The following is a 24,224-nucleotide window of genomic DNA, read 5'->3' on the forward strand; positions in this document are numbered from 1 at the left end:
TCAAATCTCATTTGACAAACGAATGTAAGCAACCAGTACACTGCTAAAATAATCAAATAAACTGATGAGAAATCAATCACTGTAAATTGACAATACTTTCGTTATTATGCTTGGGTTAATCTAATGAACCTCCACTTCAGGAAGAATTGATCTTTCTCTAATTTTGAATGCCTGAATAGCAAGTATTAACTCCCAAATTTAGCTCATATGGAGTGTCCAAATACCTTTACCACTCTGTACAGAATGGTGAAAACATATTCACAAATGTTATACTTATTTCCATGGGAATCAGTACCATAAACATTCCATTAAGGTAACAGGTTACCAATGCTTTACAATGAAAAGGAAAAGCTATGAAGTAAAGAAAACAAATTATTCTCTTGGGAAACAAGCAGGAAGGTCAATTCCCTATTTGGCAGCCTTGAAACAATCAGCCCTAGCTCACTTCCCTCAAAAGAGAGAAAAAAAAGAGGGATTCCCTTTTGGCAGGATCAGGAGGAAGTAACAGTTTTTCCTCCTTCCTGACAAGAACATGAAGTTGACCTCTCCCCTGTCTCTTTAAAAACACTGATGGCTATGCTGCCATGTTTTCAGTGCTGCAGATTCCAAGTTCAGCCTATCACTTCAGCTACCCAGGGCAGAGTCTCCATCTTCGCTTCCAGAGGCCTTTTCAGCCTTCCCATGCCCCTGGCCTCTGAAATTAAGGAACTATGCTAACTTTAAGTCAGCATCTCTTTTTTTTTTTTTCTTCCAAGAAACCAGCAGCAAATACTCTTTTTCCTTCAGAAAAATATTTTAACAGCAACCCACAGAGTTGAATTAAGCCCCACAATGGAGCATCACTTTGGTCCTACAGCTCATTTTCACCAACTCTTTGCCTCAGCCAAGGGCCTACAGATTATTCAATACGGTTTTTCCAACTATAGCATTTTCTTGAATTTCATAGCCTGTTTTCCTGCCTTCAAGTCTGCCTTATATGTGCATGCTACACAGCAGATGAACTTCCATGAAGACTTTTTCCATACTATACATATGTTACATAGGTACATACATACAGCAGTTCCCCTGTTCTACAGCAGAAATGGCAGGCTGGAGCAAACTGCAAGATTTGTTCTTCAAACAATCTTTTCTAGCTGCACATTCTAAGAGAGGATAGAAAATTTGCCCATGCATGTGCTGGGTATGCTGTTCCTGCGCTTTAATGATCCTGTGATGAGAAAGAGGAACCTGTGTACAGTTTTTCTGGTTTAGAATTTGGGATCTGCCTACCTGCTTTGCAAGCATGAAGTGTCTGAGGGTCTTCAGATCTGCCTGTGGTGCTTACAGAACACCACTACATGACTGGACAGGTCAAAATACTGGCTGAAGCCAACTGTAACACTTATTGTTCTCTCATCCTCTACCTCTTTACATATTCCTTCTCTGCAAGTTGTCTGGATTAAACTTGCTGCACTATAGACAGCAGAATTTTGGAGTGGAGGTTATGATTTCAAATAAATCTTTGTGCAATAAATGTCTCAGTCAGCAACTCTCTAGCTGGGACACTCTAGAAACCCTAAAGCAACACCATTAATTATAAAACAGTTCATCCAAAAGAATTCAGCATGGATTACAAAACACTGGATTGTTACTTTAAAAAAACCAGGCGTCTACTGGTTCATAAAGGAATCCCTTTCAAGAAAAAAAAGATTGCACAAGATAGTAAAATGGACAAACTCTGGGGTTTTTTTTAAATCATCCCAAAAATCTTTTGAAAGGTCAAGTAATTGTAGTCAGACATCACAAACATTTAGCTATGCATGCTACAGATTCTGACCATACACATTTACTACACTCAGCAATGAGTAGTTTTTTGCTTTCCATCTCTGTTGTGTAACAGAGGATTTTAATGAAGAATCTAAGCAGTTAGGAAGGAAAGTGACTGTGTTTTACAGTAAAAGCTGCGTAACCTGGCATCTGCTGCTCTGCATCGCTTTTGTCAGCAGACAGACTGATGTTCAGATATAAAGAAGGAGCATGTGAAAATTGACACTGAAACGGCTGCAGTAACATACTAGGAAGCCTGAAATGACCTGCAGGAAAATATAAGGAAATATTCAGTAAGAAAAGCAAGACGTTTTAACTTAAAAAACCTCACAAACCCAAGTCAAACACTGGGGAAAAAACAGCAGCAAGTATTAATACACAGGAGTGGTGAGTTTAAGAAACCGACTGCAGACCAAATTCTATTTCCCCTCGAACAGCACAAAGTCACCAGTGCCTGACTACAGTTGTGCAGTGAAGAATGACTATTGTAAGCTGGCTCCCTGCTTTTGTAAAGCTGGCAGGGCTGCTTTTGTGCCAGCCGCTGCAAGCTACAGAGGAGTAATGAATTCTACTGTCAATCTTCTGGCATAGGTTAAAGCCAGCTTGGGGTCTGTTCCAACTCATGCCAAGGCCACAAGTTCAGCCAAAGGATTTGTAACCTTAATTCCTGTCTCATGTATATTGTCTACTCCACAAATGCGATAAGAAAATGCTTCCTAAAGTAAGACTAGAGAATCATAAATAAAGCACATCACTTTTCAACATTTGCAGAAAATGCGAAGGAGGAAATAATGCTTGAAATGCTAATTCTAGTACACTTGTTTGGCAAGGGGAAGTAGAATTTTTGAATCGAGGTCATAATACGATAAAAAGAATTGATCCATGCACCACATCAGCAGCAGTGCCTTTTTAAAGGAATTGAACTATGTGTGAAAAGCAGATAGCAAAGACTCTAAGTTCTCTTGGTTTTACATTAAGTTATTCACTAATGATAATGCAGAAGGAAGTGTCCAAGCAAGAGAGCATGACAAACTATGGAAAATATTAACAGATCAATACTTGAGACTGCCTTCAATGTATTTCAATAATAGGGGTTTTAAAATAATCTTAAAGTAACTGACAAAGCGTGTATCTAATAGGCACTTTGAAAGATAAAGAAAGAACTAATCTAAATGCTACATCTAAAAAATGTGGTTCCATTATATTTCTACTACTTTTTGAATTCCAGGATAATTTTCCAAAAGCCTGTTGGCTTATTCGCACATACCAAGACAAGAAGCTTCACCTTCCTAAATCTATTACTGTGACTACTGCAACCTACTGATGTGATCTAACCCACAGTTATTTAAAAACAATAGACTACAAAAGAAAATTCTCTTTGAGCACAGAGCTAAGTAGTCCAAGGAAATAACTCTCATTTCTGCCAGCTGATATTGAGACAGGGAAGTGATCCAAAATGACTAACATCATCCAGCCTTCTGGAAAGCAACTGAATTAAATCAGTTAAAGCAAAAGAAGTGTTCACCGCCATAAAACAATGGCATTTAGTAGAGGAGAACCTCTCATACTTGTTTAGCAGATTTTCTTCCCTGTGGTCCACAAGAATTAAGTGACAAACATGCCATTATTCTCATGTGCCCCAGCCAGTGCCACCACAGACAGTTAAGAAGCCCCTTGATGTTAGAATTGGCATAAAAATCCTTTTGGTATTTTTCGCTTTCTCAGTAACTGAAGCATGATCTACACCAGTACTACTGATAGAGAAAACAAAATTCTACAATTGATTCTGCATCCATGCCTGTATGATGTGGCAGTTTTACAACAGGAAAGTGACAGGATCCAGTCTGGTACAGTTCCGTACTCCAGCTCCATGGATTTTCTCTACTGAAAACAGTGGGTTTTGCAAAGCTCTTAAAGCCAACCAGATTATATTTTCCAGGCACCTAAATATTCTGCCAGTGCCTACTCCAACAAGTTTTCTGCAACAACTTCTTCTGAAACAACGCTTACATGCTACTCTGAACAGGCCAAAAAAGAACATTACCATAGAAAAGAACTAACACTGATTTTTAAGAAAGCAATTTTTAAATTCTATTAAATCCAATGCACATACGTGATTGAAGTGTCAACTATCTGAACTAGATTCATGCAAGATATTACTGAACCCAGAAAAAGAGCTATTTAATTTGTATCATTTCACCTCATTTAGATTTATTTGTCTCTCAAAGTATCTACTGCAAATTAAGTTGCAGTTACTTCTCTTATAGAAATAGGATCATCTTATATGAGAAGGCTGAGTAAATTAATTTCTCATTAAGTATCTGCACTTAAAAAACAACTTAACTCTGACTACTAATTTACTAATAAAAAAGACCAAGAATCTGTTTGATTTTGGGAAGGGCTGTTTGCTGTTTCGGTTAATTTTTTTTTTTTTGTTACACAAAGCCTGATAAGGCTATTCTCAGGAAAATGAAAAGGTGAATTTCCCAAACCACACTGTGTAATTTGGCTGTTGCACCTTTCTTTTCCTTACTGGAAAAAGCAATACTCTTACCATATGAAGTAATTTTGAAGGCATCCCAAATAAAGGTCTGAAGACAGTCAGGACACTAATTTATCCTGAAGAAAGAAAATACTACTTTATAAAAGAATGTAGACTATAAAAACCATCCAAGAGGCAGAAGTTAAACCTTTCTTGGAATAGTTACAGCCAAGGAGAGAATGGACACCAATACTAACTAAATATTACACAACTGGTGATCGAAGCAAACGGTACCAAATGGAAAACTATTCTGATCCATTCAAAGGCAGATTTTTTCCAAACTTCCTTTAAAACCAAAAGGTTTTAAACAAAGAAGAGATATGTAATGCTTTTTTTTTGAAACCCTCCTTTACAAGATTCTGCATAAAGTAAGTGTAGCAAATAAGAAGATAAACCAAGTGTAACTAAGAGTTACAGAGCACGAGCTGATAGGTAAAGCTGAGAAGACATGAGGAGAAATTATGCTTTTTGTCACCCCAATTAACTGTGGAGTGCTACCACTTCATACTGAAAGCAATTCTTACAAGCAGGCATTAGAGAAGACAGAAATTAGAACTTATCATAAACTTCTCTAAGAACTGTCACCACTGATGGTAAAAGACACATAGCAAGAAGAAAGCAAGCACCGTGTCTGGCAGCTATCCATGATATCTGTACACCAGTGGCTTTCTCCAGTTCTACAGAACTCTTGTGAGAAAGTAGAGATCAGTACTTCATGGTCAATTTATATTTCTGGAGAAAGAAAAAAAAACCACCAAAAATTTAAAGCATTCTACAAAGGACCTTGAAACTAAAAGGATGATTTGCTGTGAAACACAGCAAACAGCCAAAACTAAACCACAAACTCCTGTTTCATAAACAATTGCAGGAAATACTAAAATCCTTCTGTAACATACTTATCTTAAAACTAGAAGACTAACATTTCATAATCCTGAAACATGCACTTCCTCAATAATACAAAATTGTAACTATGAAAAGGATTTTTTCCCAAAAGGTTCTGCTAAGCTTAAAATCAACAATCGACGTAACCTATGCTTACAACTTTTCTATAATTTACTGCTTGTGGAGAAGAAATTTTTCTGGTGGGCACAGAAGCTGTAGATAACAAAACATTCATGTAGACTTACATGTATGAGCAGCCTACACCAATCCTACTCCTTCAGTCTGCCCACAAAGTAATGGAAGAGCATTTTGCCATACAGGAATAGGCAGCCTAAGCTCACGTAGAATGAGGAGGCACAGGATGAGAAATTACACTGACAGTGGCACTCAAGGCTACACAAACCAGCAGTTAAAGAAACATACAGAGAAAGGTGAGGGAGCTCTGTCTCCACTCTGGTTTTGATGCACAGGGAAGACTGCTAAGCAGCAAGCTGGTCATGCTTCAACCATAAGTACTTCCACTGCAATTCCAGGTATTGATCCATAGAGTAGTAGCTAATCATCTCCAATCAACTTAGTGGCAAGGAACCAAAAGGAGAAGAAATCAAAACAAATTCTCTCTTATTTAACTGTAGTGCAACTACAGTAAAAATCTGAATACCCTCACAGAGTCTTTGTCACAACAACCGTGCTGAGAGCGCCTGCTGGCACAGACACAGTTTATGTCGACAGAAGTGACTTTATGCTGACACAGCAGACCCATCATTTCAAGCAAACTTTGATCTTTCCTTTCAGAGGAGGAATTTTTTTTCAGTATGCTGTTTCCTTGACCTGTCTGCCCTGCCCCAGCTGGGCCTGCTCCACCAACTTACATGAAGAGATTCACCTAATTTCCAAGTGAGGAACTGCAGTTCTCAAGTCAAAATACATATCTATTTTAACTTTCTACTGGTTTTCCTGTACTTCAAACTTTACATTCACTAAGTGGAATAAATTCCAATTACTCCAATCTCATTATCAACCAACATAGGTTGATTCTGGGAATACGGATGAGTCTCAGATTTGAGAATATTTAGCTTAATTTAATTTAATGAAAAAGAATTTCTGCTCATATCTGTGACATAAGGAAACACTATAGATACTTCAAAAGAGGCAAATGATTAAGTAACAAAAAAACCCTAAGGAGCATGAGATAGTCAGCTTCTATAATAAACTGGTTTCTTTCCCAAACCTTCCACACAGCTGTTAAAAAACCCAACTTTTCCTTCTTTCTTAAAAAAGGAAATGTGAAAGACCACTGCCTACACTGTCAAGGTCTTTTCAGCTCCTCACACCACCCCACGTGCAAGTAGGCTGGAAGGCACAAGCAGCTGGGAGAAAACACAGCAAGGACAGCTGATCCCAACTGGCCAAAGGGATATTCCATTCCATTCCATTCCATTCCATTCCATTCCATTCCATTCCATTCCATTCCATTCCATTCCATTCCATTCCATTCCATTCCATTCCATTCATCACACATGGTCAACATTAAAGGCAAATTAAATTAAAAGTGAAACTGGCTGGGAACTGCTTGGGAATTGGCTGGACACTGGTCAGTGGATGGTAAGCAGCTCCACTGGGCATCACTTGTTTTGTATATTCTTTTATCATTCTCATCCTTTCCTTTTTTGTCCTATTAAACTATCTTTATCTCAACACAAGAATTCTAATCTCTTCTTTCTGCATCTCTTCCCCATCCCCCTGGGGATGTGAGGTGGTGTATGAGTGCCTGAGCTGTGTTTAGCTGTCTGCTAGGTTAAAACATGACATCCAGTCAGCAGGGACCTCCTCAGACCCCAAGGCTTTAAACACTTGATCAAAAGGGGTCTTGCCATAACATCCCATACCTCTTTCAGTACTCTGGCATGAAACCCATCAGGCTCCATGGACTCCTGAATATTCAGCTGAAACAGCTGGTCCCTCACAATTTCAGTGTCCACAAATGAGAACTCACTACTCCCATGCTTAGAACACTCAGGCACAGGGTACTGGGCAGTCCAAGGCCTTTCATGTTTTCTCCCTGCATATAAGAACCAGGGCTCTGTATCTTCAAATTCAATTAAAAACAACAGGTTTCTAGCTAGCAATTCTAATGGCAAATGTTACAACCATATTTCAAATAATGATTGCAAAGAGAAAAAAAAAGCAATCCAAATCATTAAGAGTTAGCACTTGAATTTGAATTGAAAAGTGTATTACGTATTTTTTAATATTACTGGGAAAAAACCCCAGCATAAACTCAAAGCTAAGTTACAGCTGAAATTCTTACAATATACCCTTATTCCCCCCTTAGAAATAATGTATCATATTTTAGGGAAGTATATTATTTACATTTGTTACATTTGAAGACAAGAATGTACTTTCAGATGCCTAACTAGGAATCACTGGTGAACCACAATAAATTATGATACTAAGCTGATACATATCATTTTCAGTAACAATGACAACAGGGTGGAGTGTTCAGAATGGTATTTATACTAGCAAAAAATATTTCTTTGAAGTTTAATTTTGAAGTTCAAGATTGTCTATTCTGAAAACAAAGAGAACAATTCTGCACAAGTCTGAATCCTGAAGACACAAAACCCACACCCAGAAATAACATGAAGAGTGACGAGCAACAAACTTTGAGAAAAATGTGTAATTTCAAATAGATTGTGATAAACATTATTTTTGCTGCAATGATTTAAAAAGATAACTTTCCTTGACTATCACTTCAACTTCCTCTGGGAGGTTAACATATCCACTGGAAGAGGAACTTCCAGAAAGAAATGGATGTATGCATTTCTGTGGGTCAATACAGTTATTTAGCATTTGAACACAGACCTCTGTTCTGTTACACTGACATGGACTGTTGCTGAAGCAGCTTAGGTACAGGTACACGCACTCAATAACTGCACTGAAATGTCAACGCTGACACATTAAAAGACAAAAGAATTAGCATTTTTGCCATATAACTGTTTGTAATTACTCACTAAAGTTTAATCCATGAGATGATGTAATCTCCAACTGAAGAAAAGTGTTAAATTTTCTTGGGTTTTTTTAATTAGTAAGCACATAAAGTGAAGAATCACCTTACCTGATAGAGTTTCGGTTCCTGTTTTCTATTTTCATTAAAATTCGTACATCTGATTGAGGAGATGCTGTATAGATTTTTAATCTGGAAAAAAAAGCAGCAAAGATCCAGAAATCACGTACAATGACTTTTCTTCTTGTCATCCATAAGAGATGGATATCTTATGCACGTCAACACCAAAATAATGTATTTTTTTATTAAAACAATAATTTGTTACATATCAGGTGTTTTCTATAAAGGAGGGTTGTAATTATTAGCACTTTTTCAAACTATCTGAAGGTTTACTGTCACCTCCGCTGAGGTTAATTACGGTTACACTTTTCAGAATTACAATTGCTTTATTTGATCTTTATGCCGTGAGTCAATTTCTTAATCTTCTGCTGACTTAAATTTGGTGGCTGTACCCCAGGGTTAGTTGGTCGGTGATTGTTAGGATGGTTTTCATCACAGGAATGAAGGATGTACAGCTGACTGGGAACTCAGCTCTGCACTCTGATAGCACAGCTAATTTAAGCCACGTATTCAGAACCATTCCCTTTTATTAGTGCATTCCATCCACAAGGCAGCAAAGTTATTTCAATACACACCTTTGACAAACTACAGGATCTGACTCCACTGGATCAATATAAGGCTTGAGGATATCAGCAAGTGTTTTATCATCAGGCACCCTTTCAGCAAAGATAAAAATCAAGCATGTGAGACATCGTTCATCATGTACACAAATACCTATTGTGAGTCACCTGGAGGAAGCGGTGTATTACCATGCTACAGTGGCACAGCTGAGTAGTTTATGGGAGGATCATAAATGTGTATCAATACTGCACAGATATGGGCAGCTTTATCTCACTTTCACTGGGATTTCACAGGCACACGAGGAGTGAACAGATGCATATCTCTAATTTCTAACCCTGCAAAAGAAACATGCTGTTCCTGCGGCCCTAGAAGCAGACAAGGACATAATTCTCAAATCCCTTCAGGCTAGGAAAAAAGGAGAAACACTTGTCAATAAAAGCTTATTTTTTTTGTCGTTTCAAAATGTGTTTGTGGACTTTCCTACAAAGCAAGCAATGCAACCATTTCACCCTGCATGAAGGTCAGCTCAGAGTGCATGTGAGGAGGGGTGGCAAATCCTGCTGAACATCTGCTCCATGAGAAGAGGGTATGTCAGGTGTAGGGGTACTACTATTACAAATACACAAGCTCTCTATTTACATAGGAAAAAGGACTAACAAACATTATGCCTGATTTGGAAAGTCTGCTAGCTTTCAGAGAGAAAACACAACTTTCAACATTTTTTAGATTGAAATGCCCTTTTATTTAAGACTAAAATTAATACCTGAGTTTACCTTGTATAACAGAACTTGGTAAGAACTGATCAAAACATTATGCAGTTCAACTTCAGCAGATTAATTTAAAGTTTATAAAAGTAATTTTTAAAGCTCTGTACCCTTTTAAAGTGTATTCAGCATGACAGTGAGGAAATATGAGCTTCAAATGCCAGTAGAACTTGTTCTCCCTGAAAACAGAAAGAAATACATAGTCTTATTTGGTAACAACTACCTTTTTTTTCTATGATAAAGCTTTGTATCTACAGCACAGGTGCAGAAGAAAATACATGGCTAAGATTTTGAGAGGTTTCAAAGAGTAAAAGGGACATGCAGAGAAGCTGAGATGTCCTTTGAAAGATGCAACGCTCCCACATCCTGCTAAATTTCAAGTCCCCATGGGAGGAAAATCTGTTCCTTACAAATATAAAAGGATATCACCAATTAACTGATCAACAATATTTCACATTTTAAAGTGAGTATACTCCAACTGCCCTTTAATTGCAGAAAAAGAAACTGCTTTTTGGCAAATCACGCAGGACAGATTACCAAACCTCTGCAACAATAATAGCCAGAGTCCCAGCTCAGGCCAGGTACTAGAGAACACAGGGGACTCAACTTTTTCCAGCCATGATGGCCTCAATAGAAAATGTGTCATGGCCAGGGAAGGAAGTTGCCTTCTGGCATAACATGGATAAGAGAAGTTAGAAAGAACAAACATTTTACAGAAAGATAGTAAAACTTATGCTAGAGACAAAGTGATGTCACATTCCTTTTGTCTCTATGTTAGTTGTTATTTTTAAGACCCACCTTCCCTTTCCAGCTAGCATAATACCTGAGAACAGAAGCTACTGAAGCATAGCTCGAGAGCAGAAACATCTTAGGCAGCACTTCTAGAGAATACTTTGCTACATCAGGCAGTCCTCTAGTTGCTTTTTTGCTCATTTGAAGAAAACCTGAAGAAACTTTTCTAAAAGAATTCCCTAAGAGAAAGCACAATCTAAAAGGTAGGTTCCTGGTCTTTTGCTCTGGTTCAGAAATTCACACTCATGACAAACAGGAAAGATTTAGAACTCAGCTCAAACACCTGTGAAGCACAGGGACATCCAACAGTACCTTTTTTAACTACTTTTTAAAACATTACTTAAGACCAATGAATCATTGCATCCAGGCTAATCACCCTCACTTATGCAAAGATTCTGGTCTACAATAAAAAGTAAACACAGTGTTGTTCCAACATGTTGTTTAATTTGTTTATCAGGCAAACGAAACACTATCCAGCAGGTTCTAGCTGGCTACAGAGAGGAGTGTACGTGCATCCACTAGCAAAATAGTAAACTTAGCTGCTAGGATCAATTAACTGTAATAACAATTTTTAAATGCAAGCACTTTTTATAAAGTGAACTTATCAAGTAAGTAATTCCCTTACCTAGTTGTTCCTAGGAGAAAAGTGAACTTTACAGCTGAACTATACTTTCTGGAGTATAAGTAAAATCAGATGCATTAGTATTTACCAAAAAAAGAGCAAGCGGGAACCCCAGCTCCAAGAAAGTAATAACTAGAATAAAACAAATTAATGAAGCCCATGGTCCCCAAAGCAATGTGTGCCTCAGCAGAGTTGTGCTGTATGCCTTGTGATTCCTCCCTTCTCTCTGCTCATGTTTGTTAAAATGGAGAATGAGAATGTCTTGAATGAGAAAGTGGAATTAGAGAACATCAGGTCTGGAAGAGGTAAGAAGATTGTATGACCAGAGCTGGAGGAAAACATCGAAAACATTATTACTCATATAGCATGTATATAACCAGAAGCTAGCGTAGTACTTGGGCCCATAAATTTTATGCTATTTTGCATACTGGTATGACAGTCTTAAACTACCAAACTGCAAAAAGTTCTGAAATAACTCAAAACCATTGTGGTATTTTGGGAGTTTTTTGCAAGGTTAAATAAAACAAGATTTTGCAATTCTTATCTTGGCAGCTGAAGGAAGCACCAATGCTACCTTACACATAGCACACTAGAATATCAATAGGGTTATGTAAGCAGTTCAGTTCCATTGCAATTAGCTTGTGATTCCTCTCTGCCATTTCACATGGAACGGTGTTATGTCAAAGCACTTTCCCAGGGAGACTAGTAAAAGTCAGTAAGCTTTAGATACAGAAATAGGGTCACCACCATTAGCTGAAGGAAAGCTTATGATGGGCACATTTATTAAAATGTTTATAAGGACTGTTCAGATGAGGTTTTTGTTCTATGTTATTAACTAACATGAGACTTGCTAGCTTGTTTTCATTTAACTTACCATCTTCCACTATTTTTCCAAACAGGCCATGTTTATCTATTCTAAATGACCAACCCTTTCCGTGATACTTCCATCTTTAAATCAAGACAACCAAAGCATGAGAGCCCAAAGGACTGGCTCTAACACAGTCACTTGAAAAAGAAGTGCTCAAAAAAGAACTTCTAGCTATCTACCTGTTGCTAGGAACTCTCTTCATGTGTCTGTACAAACGGCTGTCACACAGCACATCCCCATTTCACATGCAAGACTGATTCCCTGTGGGCTCACTGAGGCAGACTCAGTTCATCCCTGCAGCTGTAAAATCAGCTTAAGAGGATTCTTCTCAGACTTCCGCCCTCCCTCCCCCTTCCAGGCACAATCCAGTCTATGGAATAGTGCACAGAATGTCCTGTGAATCAGGGAAGCTGAAGTTAAAAAGCTCGTTTCGCATCAAAAAGTTCCACTCTGAAAAACCAGAAATGTTGATTTTTTTTTTTCTCAGCAAACTAATACCATAACTGGCAATTAATGACTTCATTTCTCTTCAAAGTACTCTTGCCTGGAAGTAAATGGCAAGCAGAAAGAGGCAAGACAGTTTAAGAATAGGACAGAAGCAGGCAAGTAAAAAAGGTTGGAACAGCCTCATACTCTTCACTGTACAATAAAGTCTTGGAAAACAACCTGCTGGGTGCCTGTTATTAAAGTGAAGCATCCCTCACCAACACTGATAGGTGCCCAGAGAATTTGATGTCAACTGCAGATGCTATCAAAGCTGTTTCACAACAAGTTCTGATCAAAGTTAGATATCCTGGCTCCAGATCCCACTGACTTCATTTCCCATTATGGCTCACCAGGGTAGTATTTCCCTCAAATGCAACGGACATGTAGTACGTTCATTTTCTAAATGAAAATGCCTAATTGAATAAGTCATCTGCATTTGAGTAACAGCTCACTCCATTAAGCATTTCATGCCACTCTTTTGCCATGTAATGCCCCTCCAACAGTGCCCTGTTTTTTTGGATACCAAGGTACTGAGTATGAAACTACCAAACAGCAGAGGGTGAAGCACAAGCACATCAGTGATGTCAGTAAAAGCAGCATCATAGCCCAGCCCTGCACTGCTTGGTTTCATCTCCTATCCTGGCTGCTTCAGAAGCATGGAAATGGATCAGAGGGAAAAGGGGAGCCAAGCACCACTCCCTGCATGAGACGTAGATGCAAAATACATTCAGAACTGCACAGGGTGTTTCACAACTACGGTTCTACAAGAAGTAACTATCTACCTTCCATTTCTCCTAAAACTTCCAAAAACTTACTTTGTCATCAACTGTAGTTCTCCTAGAACTACATGTAGATGATTTAAAAATTTTTCACAGCAATAATAGAAACATTTTTACTTCTGATGCTATAAAGACAGCAGCAGTATATACAAAGTGGCTGTCTCCTCTAGCTGGCTCTCAGAAAAACTGTAAAAATTTTCTCTACCTTTACAGTTACTGCAGTACCTGAGAAGATGCTCAAAAAACTGACTGTAGACAGTAGAGCTACTGGGAATTAAAGGACTGATCTACATAGGATTCGGGACTGGGACATACCTGTTAAATAAATGCCTTGGTAGATTTCCACAAGTGTCTAATGTTTATGCATTTCTTTAAAAATACATGAAATATCTCATAAAGCTTAACTTTCTTACCTAGGCTTCCTCTCAGCATTTCCTCTCAGTTTTGCCTAGAATGTTTTAAATGTGTTTAGAAGGTGTTTTTAAATGTGTGAGTATATATGTATGCAAACTAAAATATTTATTGACAAAAATTCCAAATCCATCACATTTTAAGACTGCAGGTCTCGATCTACAGAAGTATTTCACTGCCAGCCTGTCCAAGATAGTGATTCATGGATGGTTTTGTTTCAATTTACTAACTAGTATTCTTAAAATATTAGTATACAGGTATCTTACATCAAAACACAATTACTGTAGTATTTCCTGCCTTTTTCATTTTGAATTCATAAAAGTGATTAAAGGACATGAAGTTTAATAACAGACCAGTTATCCTTTCATCTGCCAATACCCAGTACTCTCTCAGAATGCCCTGAAGTTCAACTGAAGTACTGGGCATTCAGCTTATAGTTTTGGATAATATTGCCTTCCTCAACTTCCATTAGCAACTTAATTTTCTTCTTCATGGGTCCAAGAAAGCAAGCAAACCTATGTACTAAGAAATAACTAAATTCAAGTTTAACACCTCCAGCGGTGTAATATTAAGTCAAAACTCAGCTCAGAAAACGCCTTGCTATATTCTCAAAATCAACACTTCAAACAGTAATTTTAATTATCTCTACCTAGTTAAGGATTATAGCTGACATTTTACAACTTCCAGGTGTACCTCAAAGTGTAACACTAATGATCTCCTAAATTATGCTAATCCCAAATCTCCACAGTGCATTTTTTTCTCACCATTACATCGAAGAGGAGAGGTAATGTAAAAACTTCCTCCTTCTCCCACATATGCTCTGACCAAATGCTCCCAGGCTGCAAGCATGCCTGCTACAAGGGAGGTTTGCAGCCCTCTGGCCCCTCTTGGTGGGGAGGAGAGGTAAAAAGGATTTTGTCTGGGAGATATGCTGTGGATGGGGCACGGAGGAAGCTGTCTATGACAGTGCAAGGAGCAGCGAGGGCTGGAGCAGGGCAGTTCAAGCTGCAGAGCTCAGGGAACTGCACTGCCCCATTTCAGTGTCTCACTACATGGTCTCCTGCCAGGGAACAGGAGCTACAGACTTGCAAGCTCATTCCCCTCTTCCCATTTAACCTGCTGGCTGGAGCTTCCCTGTTGGTGCTCCTGCCCTTGGTTTCTGCCTGGCCTCATCCTTCACCCCTTTCCCGAGGCCGGCTACCCCGGCAATTCACCCCATCAACTCCATGGCAGAATGTGTCCAGTGGGAAACTCTCAGCTCTACTGAAAATAAGGGCACCACAGGAAATGTAAGGTGAGGCAGCACTTTAAAAATAATTTATGACTAGGAAATCAGATGCACCATGAGTTTACACTTTGCACTCAGACACTGCTTTCTTATGACCCTCCATTACCTAGATACTCAATATTACACATCAGCCTAACCCATGCGTTGCCCAGCTTCGGCACTTACGCCTTCACAACATCGGATTTAGCAAACAAATTCATGGGATCCAGGAAATGAAGAGTCTGGTTAACACATTGAAACAACACTGATCTGTCCTCCAGCACTGGCACAGGCAGGGGATGACACAAGAATACATCTTGTACTTCCTAGTTTTGGACTACTCTCACTTCTGCCTTGTACTGCCCAACAGCTTGGCTCACAGGGATAGTGTCAAGAGGACATGGGAGAAGCCTGTTCTCAGTTTTCCACACACAGATGTTGAGCAGCTTCCAGCCTCCACCCTCTGGAGCAACCTGCCTACAAATCTCGAATGACAAGCAGCATGAGAAGGGACACACCAGACCCTGAGCACTGTCAGATGCTAAGCTCATATATATGACTACTTGCACAGCTTTACCTCATTTCAATGTGATATTCAACATTATGTTATGGGTGTCACAAAGTCCCATGACACAGGTACTGAATGCCTGATAATCACGGGTTTGACCAAACTTGATTCTTTAGAACCTATTTAAAGAGAGTAGGCAGTACATGCCAATTAAAAATACAAACTAAACAATCCAAAATCAAAAAAACCCCACCAAACCAAAAACCAGATGATAATCTGCATCACTGAATTCACCAGCCCACTGCTGAGTAAATAACAGTAGCAGCAATAGAGAGGAAATATATCCTTCGTGTAATGATCACTGAGCACATTCCATACCCTTGGACAGAATTTACAAGAAAAGGAAAGTTACTTCCTATGCTCTTCAGGACAGAGAATGTTATCAAGGCCTTTCTGGTGGGATGTAAAAGTCTCAGAGAAGCTACCATTTCACAGCAACACAAGTTCCCCAGGACTTTATGAATGACACCAACCAGTAAGGCATTCTACCAGAAAGCCTGTGAAATATTTCCATGCCTATTTGCCAAGAAGTCACCTTCCTTGTCTCATATTCCCTTAGTTTTTAAATCTGCTTCTGTTAAAACTTTTTAACTTTCTGTTAAAAAGTACCACAAAACACATGAAAGCATAATTTGCTCAAAGTTTAATTTGTCCCCAACACAAGCTCACACTTCAGCGTGTACCCAAAAAGGCTTTCTAGAGTAAAAACAAAATGGTACATAATGACAAATGTCTTGTCAGTACAGCACTGCACCATGCCCAGGATCTTCCCAATGATGTCAAACCTCCCTGTATCTGTGCCCCTTCTGTCCTCTTAGCTACTGACCCCAGCATTCCTGGGCTCCCTGCACTTGCTCCTGAAGGCTGCTCCTTACCCTGTACTTGTTAAGTGTGTTTATGTTGTTTCATCTGTAGCACTGCGGAAATTCACCACTGAAGTGAAACTCAGCTCTAAGCCCAAGATGCTTTTTCCAGCATGAGACCAGTAAAGGGATCTGTATAAAGTAGAGCATACAGCCAAAGACAGGGAAGTCAGTACAGAGGGAGACAACCTCTGCAGGGTCTGGGACAGACCTGGTCTGTTCTGAGAGGAGACCCATAAATCTGGGGCAGAGGGAAGAGAAAATACTTCAGATTTCTTTTATTTCCATTGCTTTTGTCTAGGTTTTCTCTAACAGAATATGTAACTTTAAAAGGTTACACTTCTACATCTATTTGATGCCTAATCTGCTAAAATCTACTCTATGTGCAAAACCAAACCTGCCTGTGTTTTTCCCTAGAGCAGCCTAAACGATCCAGGTGGGTGTGCTGAGCAGTTTCCAGGTGGGTTATTATTACTCTGTCAGAGACAGACCTCTGGTGGCCAGCCAGAGACCAACACTGCGCTGTGCACAGCTCCCAGAACAGAGGAAAAATGCATCCTGAAAACACAAACTGGCCCCAAAACTGAGACCATGAACAAAACAAGTAAAGGAGCCATCAGGGATGTCATCGCTGTGAGAAGCTCATATTTGAGCATTCATATTTGACCCCAGTATACCACTGAGCTGAACTGTAGACCTGATTCCTGTCACAATGAAATACTTCGTAATTTCTTTCATTTTTACTCTGAAAATACTTTAAAATACAATCAGAGAAAAAACCCCAGAGTGGATAAAGGAAGAAATATTTAAATTTTCCTTAGTGTTCCTCCTGAATTTGTATCAGCACTTGTCTCTCTAAGCTGTGCTGTATCAAACATCACAGTGCTATCAGGTACTGAAGCACTTCTTAAGATTTGAAGTCATCCTTTTCAGAGACAGAGATTTGTGCAAGCTTTCTACATCAATACTCTGTCATAAAACCTCCAAAGAAGCATTCTCTTGTGTTAATAAGTGTTAATTAGAAGACCACAGCAGCACTGATTCTTCCTACCATTACTCAGTGTCAGCATTTTTCAGAATAAAGCATGAATTATGTAAGCTGTTAAACCAAGCTCAAAGAACCTAAAGAAAATGAAAACTTAAAGCATGAAATATTAAACAGCTTTTGCAAAAAAAATGGTGCATCTAACAGATTTTAAAGCAAGCATATAGGTATGAACTCAAATTCTCATCATTATATGCTCAGTAAAAACAGAATATTGCTGACTGTAACCATCTGAAGACTCACACAGAATTGAAGGTGGTAGAATTTTCTCTTCTTTTTGTAAATCCAATAGGAAGTGTTTTTAGCTCAATATTACGTCCTCGAGCTTTGTTCCTCAAGCAGTATAACTAGCAAAAAATAAAAACATTTTTTAAAAAAACCTGAATACATTACCCCTCCAAAAATTAAACAATAAAAAGCTGACAGGAATTATGAGAATACAATAAAGCCCATATTTAATGAAATACTCTGAATTTTTAAAAACCATCTTGTATGGAAAAAAAAAAGTAAGCCTGGAAACTCTCTGAAACATTTTTGCAAGTTTTTTTACTGTTAAAAAGAACCAATGCCAATGACCTCCTCACAGTAAAAGTTCTTTAACATACCATGAAAGTCATAATGTGACCACTGTGGGTGCAATACCACCAGGAGGATGCTTTTTGGGTTACAACCCTATCCACTGACCAAAATGGATACACAAGCACCACTGCAGCCCCTGCCAAATTCTGATTCGAAGGCAGCACTAAGGGCATCATCCCATCAACATGCCCAGTACCACACCCCTAAAACTGCCTCCCATGCAGTGTCTCACTATCTTCAGCACACATCTTCAGGACATCGTGCTGCTAAATACACACACACAGGGAATATGATTCCAGCCAGAGAGGAAGGCGGAGTCTTCTGAATTTATTCTGCCATCAGTGTGAGTCCTGAGTTTAGAGCTATATTTCAAGATATCTTCACAATCTGGGGGAAAAAAATGGCCCTGATATCTTCTTGTGATTTATCAATGAGTCAAAGTATTTTGGAGTACGGGTCGGTTGGGCTTTTTTGGGTTTTGTTTGCTCGTTCATTGTTTTTAGTTTGGGGAGTGTGTTTGGTTGCTCAGCTTCAGCAAAAACCCCTTCTCCCTTAGAAGGCTGGCTTTTATGTCACTCTTGCTTAGATTTAGTCTTTGAAGAGCTCCAGCTGTCTTCATTTTGTATATAAGGAACCACATAACAACTTTTAGGCAACCAATAAATCCACACCTGGGAAATGTGTACTTAAAAAACCAGAAGTTGTGGAGGTGTAAGGAAACATTCCTTAGCATACATCTATCATCCAACAGCAACAGCGGCCATGCATAAATTTTAACAATTGTTAGTGACCTTTTCTTCCAAGCAACTGGATGTAGCCATCAATACTACTGCTGCATAAACCTAGAGACCTCTTTTGATTTCTGGCTCTAAAATTCAGGGTCATTTGTACCTTCATGAGAGCGGTACCAGCTCTGGAATCTGGATTGGGACTACCTCAATGGGAATTCAAAGATAGCCAACCCTAATTCCAACAGAGCAAAAGGAGAATCAAAAACTTACAAGTCTTTTTGTTGCTGGACTATGCACAATACAACGCCGAGCAGCAGCATCAGCTGTCCTTCCTACATCTTCCAGGAAACGATAATCTGAAGGTTAAATAGAACAAAGAAAAATGTAGTGCCAGCCTAGTAAAAGCAGGGAGTTTTAGAACACATAACTTATGTTCTTACCACTCAGAAGGTTCAAGTCAGTAAATTCATTTACAGAGACAAACGCTGTTTTATCCCTGACTCCATTACAGCTCAGTGCAAGCTTATGTTTCTTCACACATAACAGGCTGAAATGACAAAAAAAAAAAGAGAAAAATTAACATATTCAGCACATGGATGGAAAATAATTAAATCTATTTAGTTTAGGTAACAGATACCTGCATGAGTATTTCATGCACCGTGGACATCTGTACTTAGCTGCTTCCTTGCTGCAAGTTTCACACCTGAAAGAAATAAAAACCACTTCTCAATAAGGCAGCATTTTTGCACCTGATTGGCCTATAAAAGTGCCTACTCAAAAACCAGGCACTAAGCCAAGCCATTCATCAGCATTTTCAGGAAAAGCTATTGTACGTGCACCTTGAAAGGAGAAAGAGAAAATACAAATACCCTGGATTATGAAAGACAAAACAACACAAGCTACAGGGAGTATCTCCAAAACCACCCACATTAAAACACTGGAGACACCTGAAGGAAAAAAAACCCCACATGCTAACTACAGAGCTGGAAACACAGCAAGCCTGTATCAGTTTATGTTTTGGGGCCTGGTTGTATCAGTGCTTTTCCCCTTTGGCATCACATGTAATGCGCATTATATCATGCTGGCTTATAGTACTCCCAGTTGTAGGCAGCCAGAAAATAAATTTCAAAGATTCTCACGAAACCCTGAACAATGTATCCCATTTTTTCACTGGAACAAAAAGAGCATGGCAACATGGTCAGCCAAACAACTTCTGGCTGTCAGCAGTGCAAACTCCAAAGTCACGGAACCTTTCAGGCACAATATGTAAGGCTTATCAACATAACTAATAAATAAATATCAGTGAAAAATTAAAGTCCTCTAAAAATACGACCATACGTTCTTAACTAGGCTGTTAGAACAGCTGTTTCTCCCATTCTCAGGAAAAACGTCAACTGAAATAATGGTCACTCTTATTTTAAATCTGACAAATAGAAAAGAGAAAAAACATTTTCCCCCACATCAGTAAAGTTTTCAAGAATAGCACAAACGCAGCATTTTCAACTACGAAGGTATAAAAGTCAGCTCTAACCCATTTCTCTTTCCCCACCACGTGCTCGCTGCTTGCTGGTAGTGAGGGCCTGAAGGACAAGCCCCGCAATACCATCGCCTGACGAACTCCGTGAGTTAGCAGCACAAAGCCACTTTATGAATCGGGAAAAAAGGGTTCCAAACACCGCAAACCAGAAACGGGGAGTTACTCTGAACAGGGATCCCCCTTCCCTGCCCCGCAGGATCTCCGCAGCGGCCGCTGCCCGTCACCGCTCCAGCGATGCTCTGCCCGGCGGCCCCGGGCGGCAGAGGGAGCGGGCCCCACCCGCGCGGGAGCAGCGGGGCACCGGGCCGCCCGCCGAGCCCCGGGGAAGGCGCTCCCGGGGCCCACGGGCCGCGGCCGCCGCCGTGCCGTACCTGTGCAGGGCCATCTTCCCGCCGCCCGCCGGCCGCCCGGCGCCGCCCGGCCCGTCCCGCTCCGCCATGGCCGCGCCGCGGGGCCTCACGGGGCACGCGCGGCCTCTGCAGCGCCGCCTGGCGGCCGCGAGCCCCGGCGCAGCCGCACGAGGCGTCCCCGGCCGGCCAGGGAGCCTTTCCAGGGGGCCGGAGCCTTTCCAGGGGGCCGGAGCCTTTCCAGGGCACCGGAGCCTTTCCAGGGGGCCGGAGCCTTTCCAGGGGGCCGGAGCCTTTCCAGGGCGCCGGAGCCTTCCCGGGGGGCCGGAGCCTTTCCAGGGGGCCGGAGCCTTTCCAGGGCACCGGCGCCTTTCCAGGGGGCCGGAGCCTTTCCAGGGGGCCGGAGGCTTTCCAGGGCACCGGCGGCTTTCCAGGGCGCCGGAGGCTTCCCGGAGCGCAGGGGGCTTCCCAAACCGCGCCGTGCGCCGCACGCCGAGCGGCACGCTGCCAAACGGACAGCCCCGCGGCGCGACGCCCCCGGACATCGCTCCTTACTGCCCGTGTCCCGCCGCACCAGGCCGCCGTCCCCGCTGTCTGCGTGGGATGTGCGGTTTTGCCTCAACTACAGAAATGCACATACTCACATCCGAGCAGCCTTATAAGACTCCTTGCTTTTAAAATAGGTAATTTCGGAGATGAAGAACTCCCAAAAATAGGGCAATGAGAGGAATAAAAATGTACACGAAGCAGACATTTTCTAAAAAATTATAATCTTACGGAATAGCCCCAAACATTTGCCAAAACATCACCTCCGAAGCCAAACTAAGAGCAAATGTCAAATCATAATGTCACTGTATTGATCTTGAAAATGCAAAAAGTGAGATATTTTGTCATCTTTCTGTAATCTTTGCTTTTCGTTTTATCAGATTTTTCTCCAAGTGGTCAAAAATGATGCTTTGATACAAAATGTAAGATGAGATGTGCATGTACATTATTTTGTAAAAGCAAACATTGTCCCTCTGGCAGTATTCCATGGCACAGAGCATATTTCCTCTTGGGAAGACAGGCACGGCCACCTAAGGAAAGTGCCCTTCTCAGGGATTTTCACCATTTCTAAGAATGACCTATGCACTATGAAACAGAATAGTAAAAGACAAAGAGATAGCTTGGAAGCTTATTTTATTATATTTTGGTGGTGTGGTTTCGTGCAGATGACGACAGACACGTTGTTCGAAAACTCCTGGGCTCCCTCAAATACAGTCCAGTGTCACCTTGCCATGTACTCCTGAGCACACTTTGAATTGATAATAGATGAGGCATATCAATTTAAAGAGTGCTTTTCCTAATGGTAAAACTCTTATTTTTTACAAAACAAAAACAAAACAAAAAAAAGCCCACAAAACAACAACTACAAAAAAAAAAAAAAACCAACCAACCAACCAACCAAAAAACCCACCAAAACAAAACCCAAAACAAAACAAACAAAAAAACCCCACAACAAAACAAAACCCCCCAAAAAACCAAACAAACCCAAAAAACTTCAATGAACATTTCAGACTTAGTTTTAAAAATCCAAAATGATCTAATAAATTTTGCAAAAAAATGGAATTTCAAAGAGGATGAAATGCTGATTATAATTTAACAGCAGCCATTCAGAAGACACGCTGTAGTAGATTTTTTTCAGAAGTTACAAAATATATACAGAATATATCATCTTAAGATGGCTTCAGCATTAGCGATGTTAACTGAAATACAGAATTTAAAAGTCAAAACTACTTTAGGTAGCTCTTCTTACAACGATTTTTACAATGGCTGTAACGCAAACTGTTCTGACTATATGCATCATGTACAATATGCTGCCTTATACACCATTTCCAAAATAGTACACAAAAATGTTTTAAACAAGAAATCCACATAAATAATGTTTTCATTATGTGAAGTATGTGACCAACAGTTTAAAATAGGTATCTTTACAACAGAAATGTATCCTGATGCAACCAGCACATACAGTCTGAAAGATAAAAAGGGACTCCATCTCTGGTAAGGCCACTAGCAGCCTGTGTTATGAAGAGCACCAAGGCAACATGGACATGAAACACAGAAGAGGTAGTGTGCCATCTGTTCAGATGTGTGTGTCCACGAAGGACTGGAATAAAACAATGCTTAAGAAAAGAAGGCTTACTGTACTGCACTGTGGCTTGATTCACTTTTCATATAAAAGCTATTGCACATTTAGGAGCGTTAGCAGGTATTGCTCTTTAGTATCATATGTCTCCAGCTCTCCTCAGGATGGTTTTTGTGCAGTGCTGTTAAAAAGAATGCTAAGAACACCTGACGTCCTGAAAAAGTCCATGTTCAGATACTCCATTCCAGAAAATTATGCAAGAAAGCACCAAGAAATTTATTTTTAAATACTTTAAGAAAATCGCTTTAGTCTTTTCTTTCTTTATTTATCAATGCCATTTCTCCTTAGGAGGAAGACTTTTCCTTTCTGAGGTTCTTTAACCAACAACACTTGAAATGATTCTTCAGTTTCCTAGTAATTTTGCCTGCAATGCATCATACTTTTGTATTCAATCTATGCAGCAACTCCTTGTTGATGCACCAAGAAACCTAGGACAGGAATCTTAAAGGAAGCACACGGAGCCACTTTCTATGAAGTGCTGCTGTCCTGGTTTGAGGTGAGGAAGTGCGTGAACTTGAACAACTGGAAGCTGATTTGTGTCCTGAGTGTGAAAAAAGAACTGTGTCTTACGCCAGCTGCCATCTTCAATCTGAAACACACAGGAGAAGAATATTAGAGTCATGTAAAAGATGAGCTTCAAAACAGAAATGAAAGTTGTGCTTACAGAGTGAAAGAGAAGTAGTACACACAAACATTTCTTCTCTCAGCAGTTCCTAAAGAAACTGTGTGACTTAACAAATGCCATTTCTGAAGACTGAATTTTCATTTTGATGGTATGTGCTTCTAAATTTTCCTGGAGGACCTCCCTCTTTCTGTGCTGATGTCTCTCCAGCGTCCCAAAACACATGAGACACAATGCAAACAGCAAGTATAGATATGCTATATCACTGCAATTGCTTTTACCCTTGAAGAGATGGTGAATTCAGTATCTAAAGACTGGCATATGCAGAGCTACTTAAAGAAGCAAGCTTTAAGGGATGTGAATCTAAATGGTTGTTATTTATTTGCAGCATTGCTTTAATAATGTGGTGCTAAAAGGTATTTACCATGCATTCATCCAGAAGCACTTTAGGTTCAAGTAGGGTATTTGCTTTAAATATTTGACCGTTCCATCCTTTGAAGGTAACTGATGTCTTCCGGCCACCCGCTTTATTTAATCCCCATATCGGTGTGTTTAGACAATGGACTGTGATGCTGTGGGTTGCTTCTGAGCTCAGTAAATGAAGGAAGTTCATCTGCACTTTTCCAACACCGAACTCCAGCTAAATTCCGAGAGAAAAGCATTGTTAGATTTACAGCTGGCCTGTGCTGAATGGCCACAGCAACACAAAGTGCCATGGACGTGTGTGGTGTTCAGGCACGGGAGCATGTATACGTGTTTATATACATTGGGGTCAATGCCAAAGAGCAGGATTTGCATTCCTCAGTGGAGATGTTAGCTTCTATTACAGTCATTGCTATA

The 24,224-nt window shown here is 40.1% G+C and overlaps 2 protein-coding genes across 2 annotated transcripts in view; both read right to left on the reverse strand.

Moving 5' to 3' along the window:
* Nucleotides 1–21,122, reverse strand: part of ZNHIT6 (zinc finger HIT-type containing 6) — a 32,137-nt gene extending 11,015 nt beyond the window's left edge. Inside the window, exons 1-8 of the mRNA XM_040073069.1 lie at nucleotides 20,602–21,122; nucleotides 19,331–19,396; nucleotides 19,134–19,240; nucleotides 18,964–19,049; nucleotides 17,627–17,730; nucleotides 9,793–9,861; nucleotides 8,933–9,013; nucleotides 8,349–8,429 (exon numbers count right to left, since the gene is read on the reverse strand). Coding sequence (XP_039929003.1) covers nucleotides 8,349–8,429; nucleotides 8,933–9,013; nucleotides 9,793–9,861; nucleotides 17,627–17,730; nucleotides 18,964–19,049; nucleotides 19,134–19,240; nucleotides 19,331–19,396; nucleotides 20,602–21,122 — 1,115 coding nt within the window. The remainder of the gene's footprint in view (nucleotides 1–8,348; nucleotides 8,430–8,932; nucleotides 9,014–9,792; nucleotides 9,862–17,626; nucleotides 17,731–18,963; nucleotides 19,050–19,133; nucleotides 19,241–19,330; nucleotides 19,397–20,601) is intronic.
* Nucleotides 21,123–22,452: 1,330 nt separating this feature from the next.
* COL24A1 (collagen type XXIV alpha 1 chain) overlaps nucleotides 22,453–24,224 on the reverse strand; it is a 125,307-nt gene continuing 123,535 nt past the window's right edge. The window contains exons 59-60 of the mRNA XM_040073273.1: nucleotides 23,809–24,024; nucleotides 22,453–23,351 (exon numbers count right to left, since the gene is read on the reverse strand). Coding sequence (XP_039929207.1) covers nucleotides 23,205–23,351; nucleotides 23,809–24,024 — 363 coding nt within the window. The 3' untranslated portion in view covers nucleotides 22,453–23,204. The remainder of the gene's footprint in view (nucleotides 23,352–23,808; nucleotides 24,025–24,224) is intronic.

This window comes from Hirundo rustica, chromosome 9 (genome assembly GCF_015227805.2).
Source record: "Hirundo rustica isolate bHirRus1 chromosome 9, bHirRus1.pri.v3, whole genome shotgun sequence".
NCBI lineage: Eukaryota > Metazoa > Chordata > Aves > Passeriformes > Hirundinidae > Hirundo > Hirundo rustica.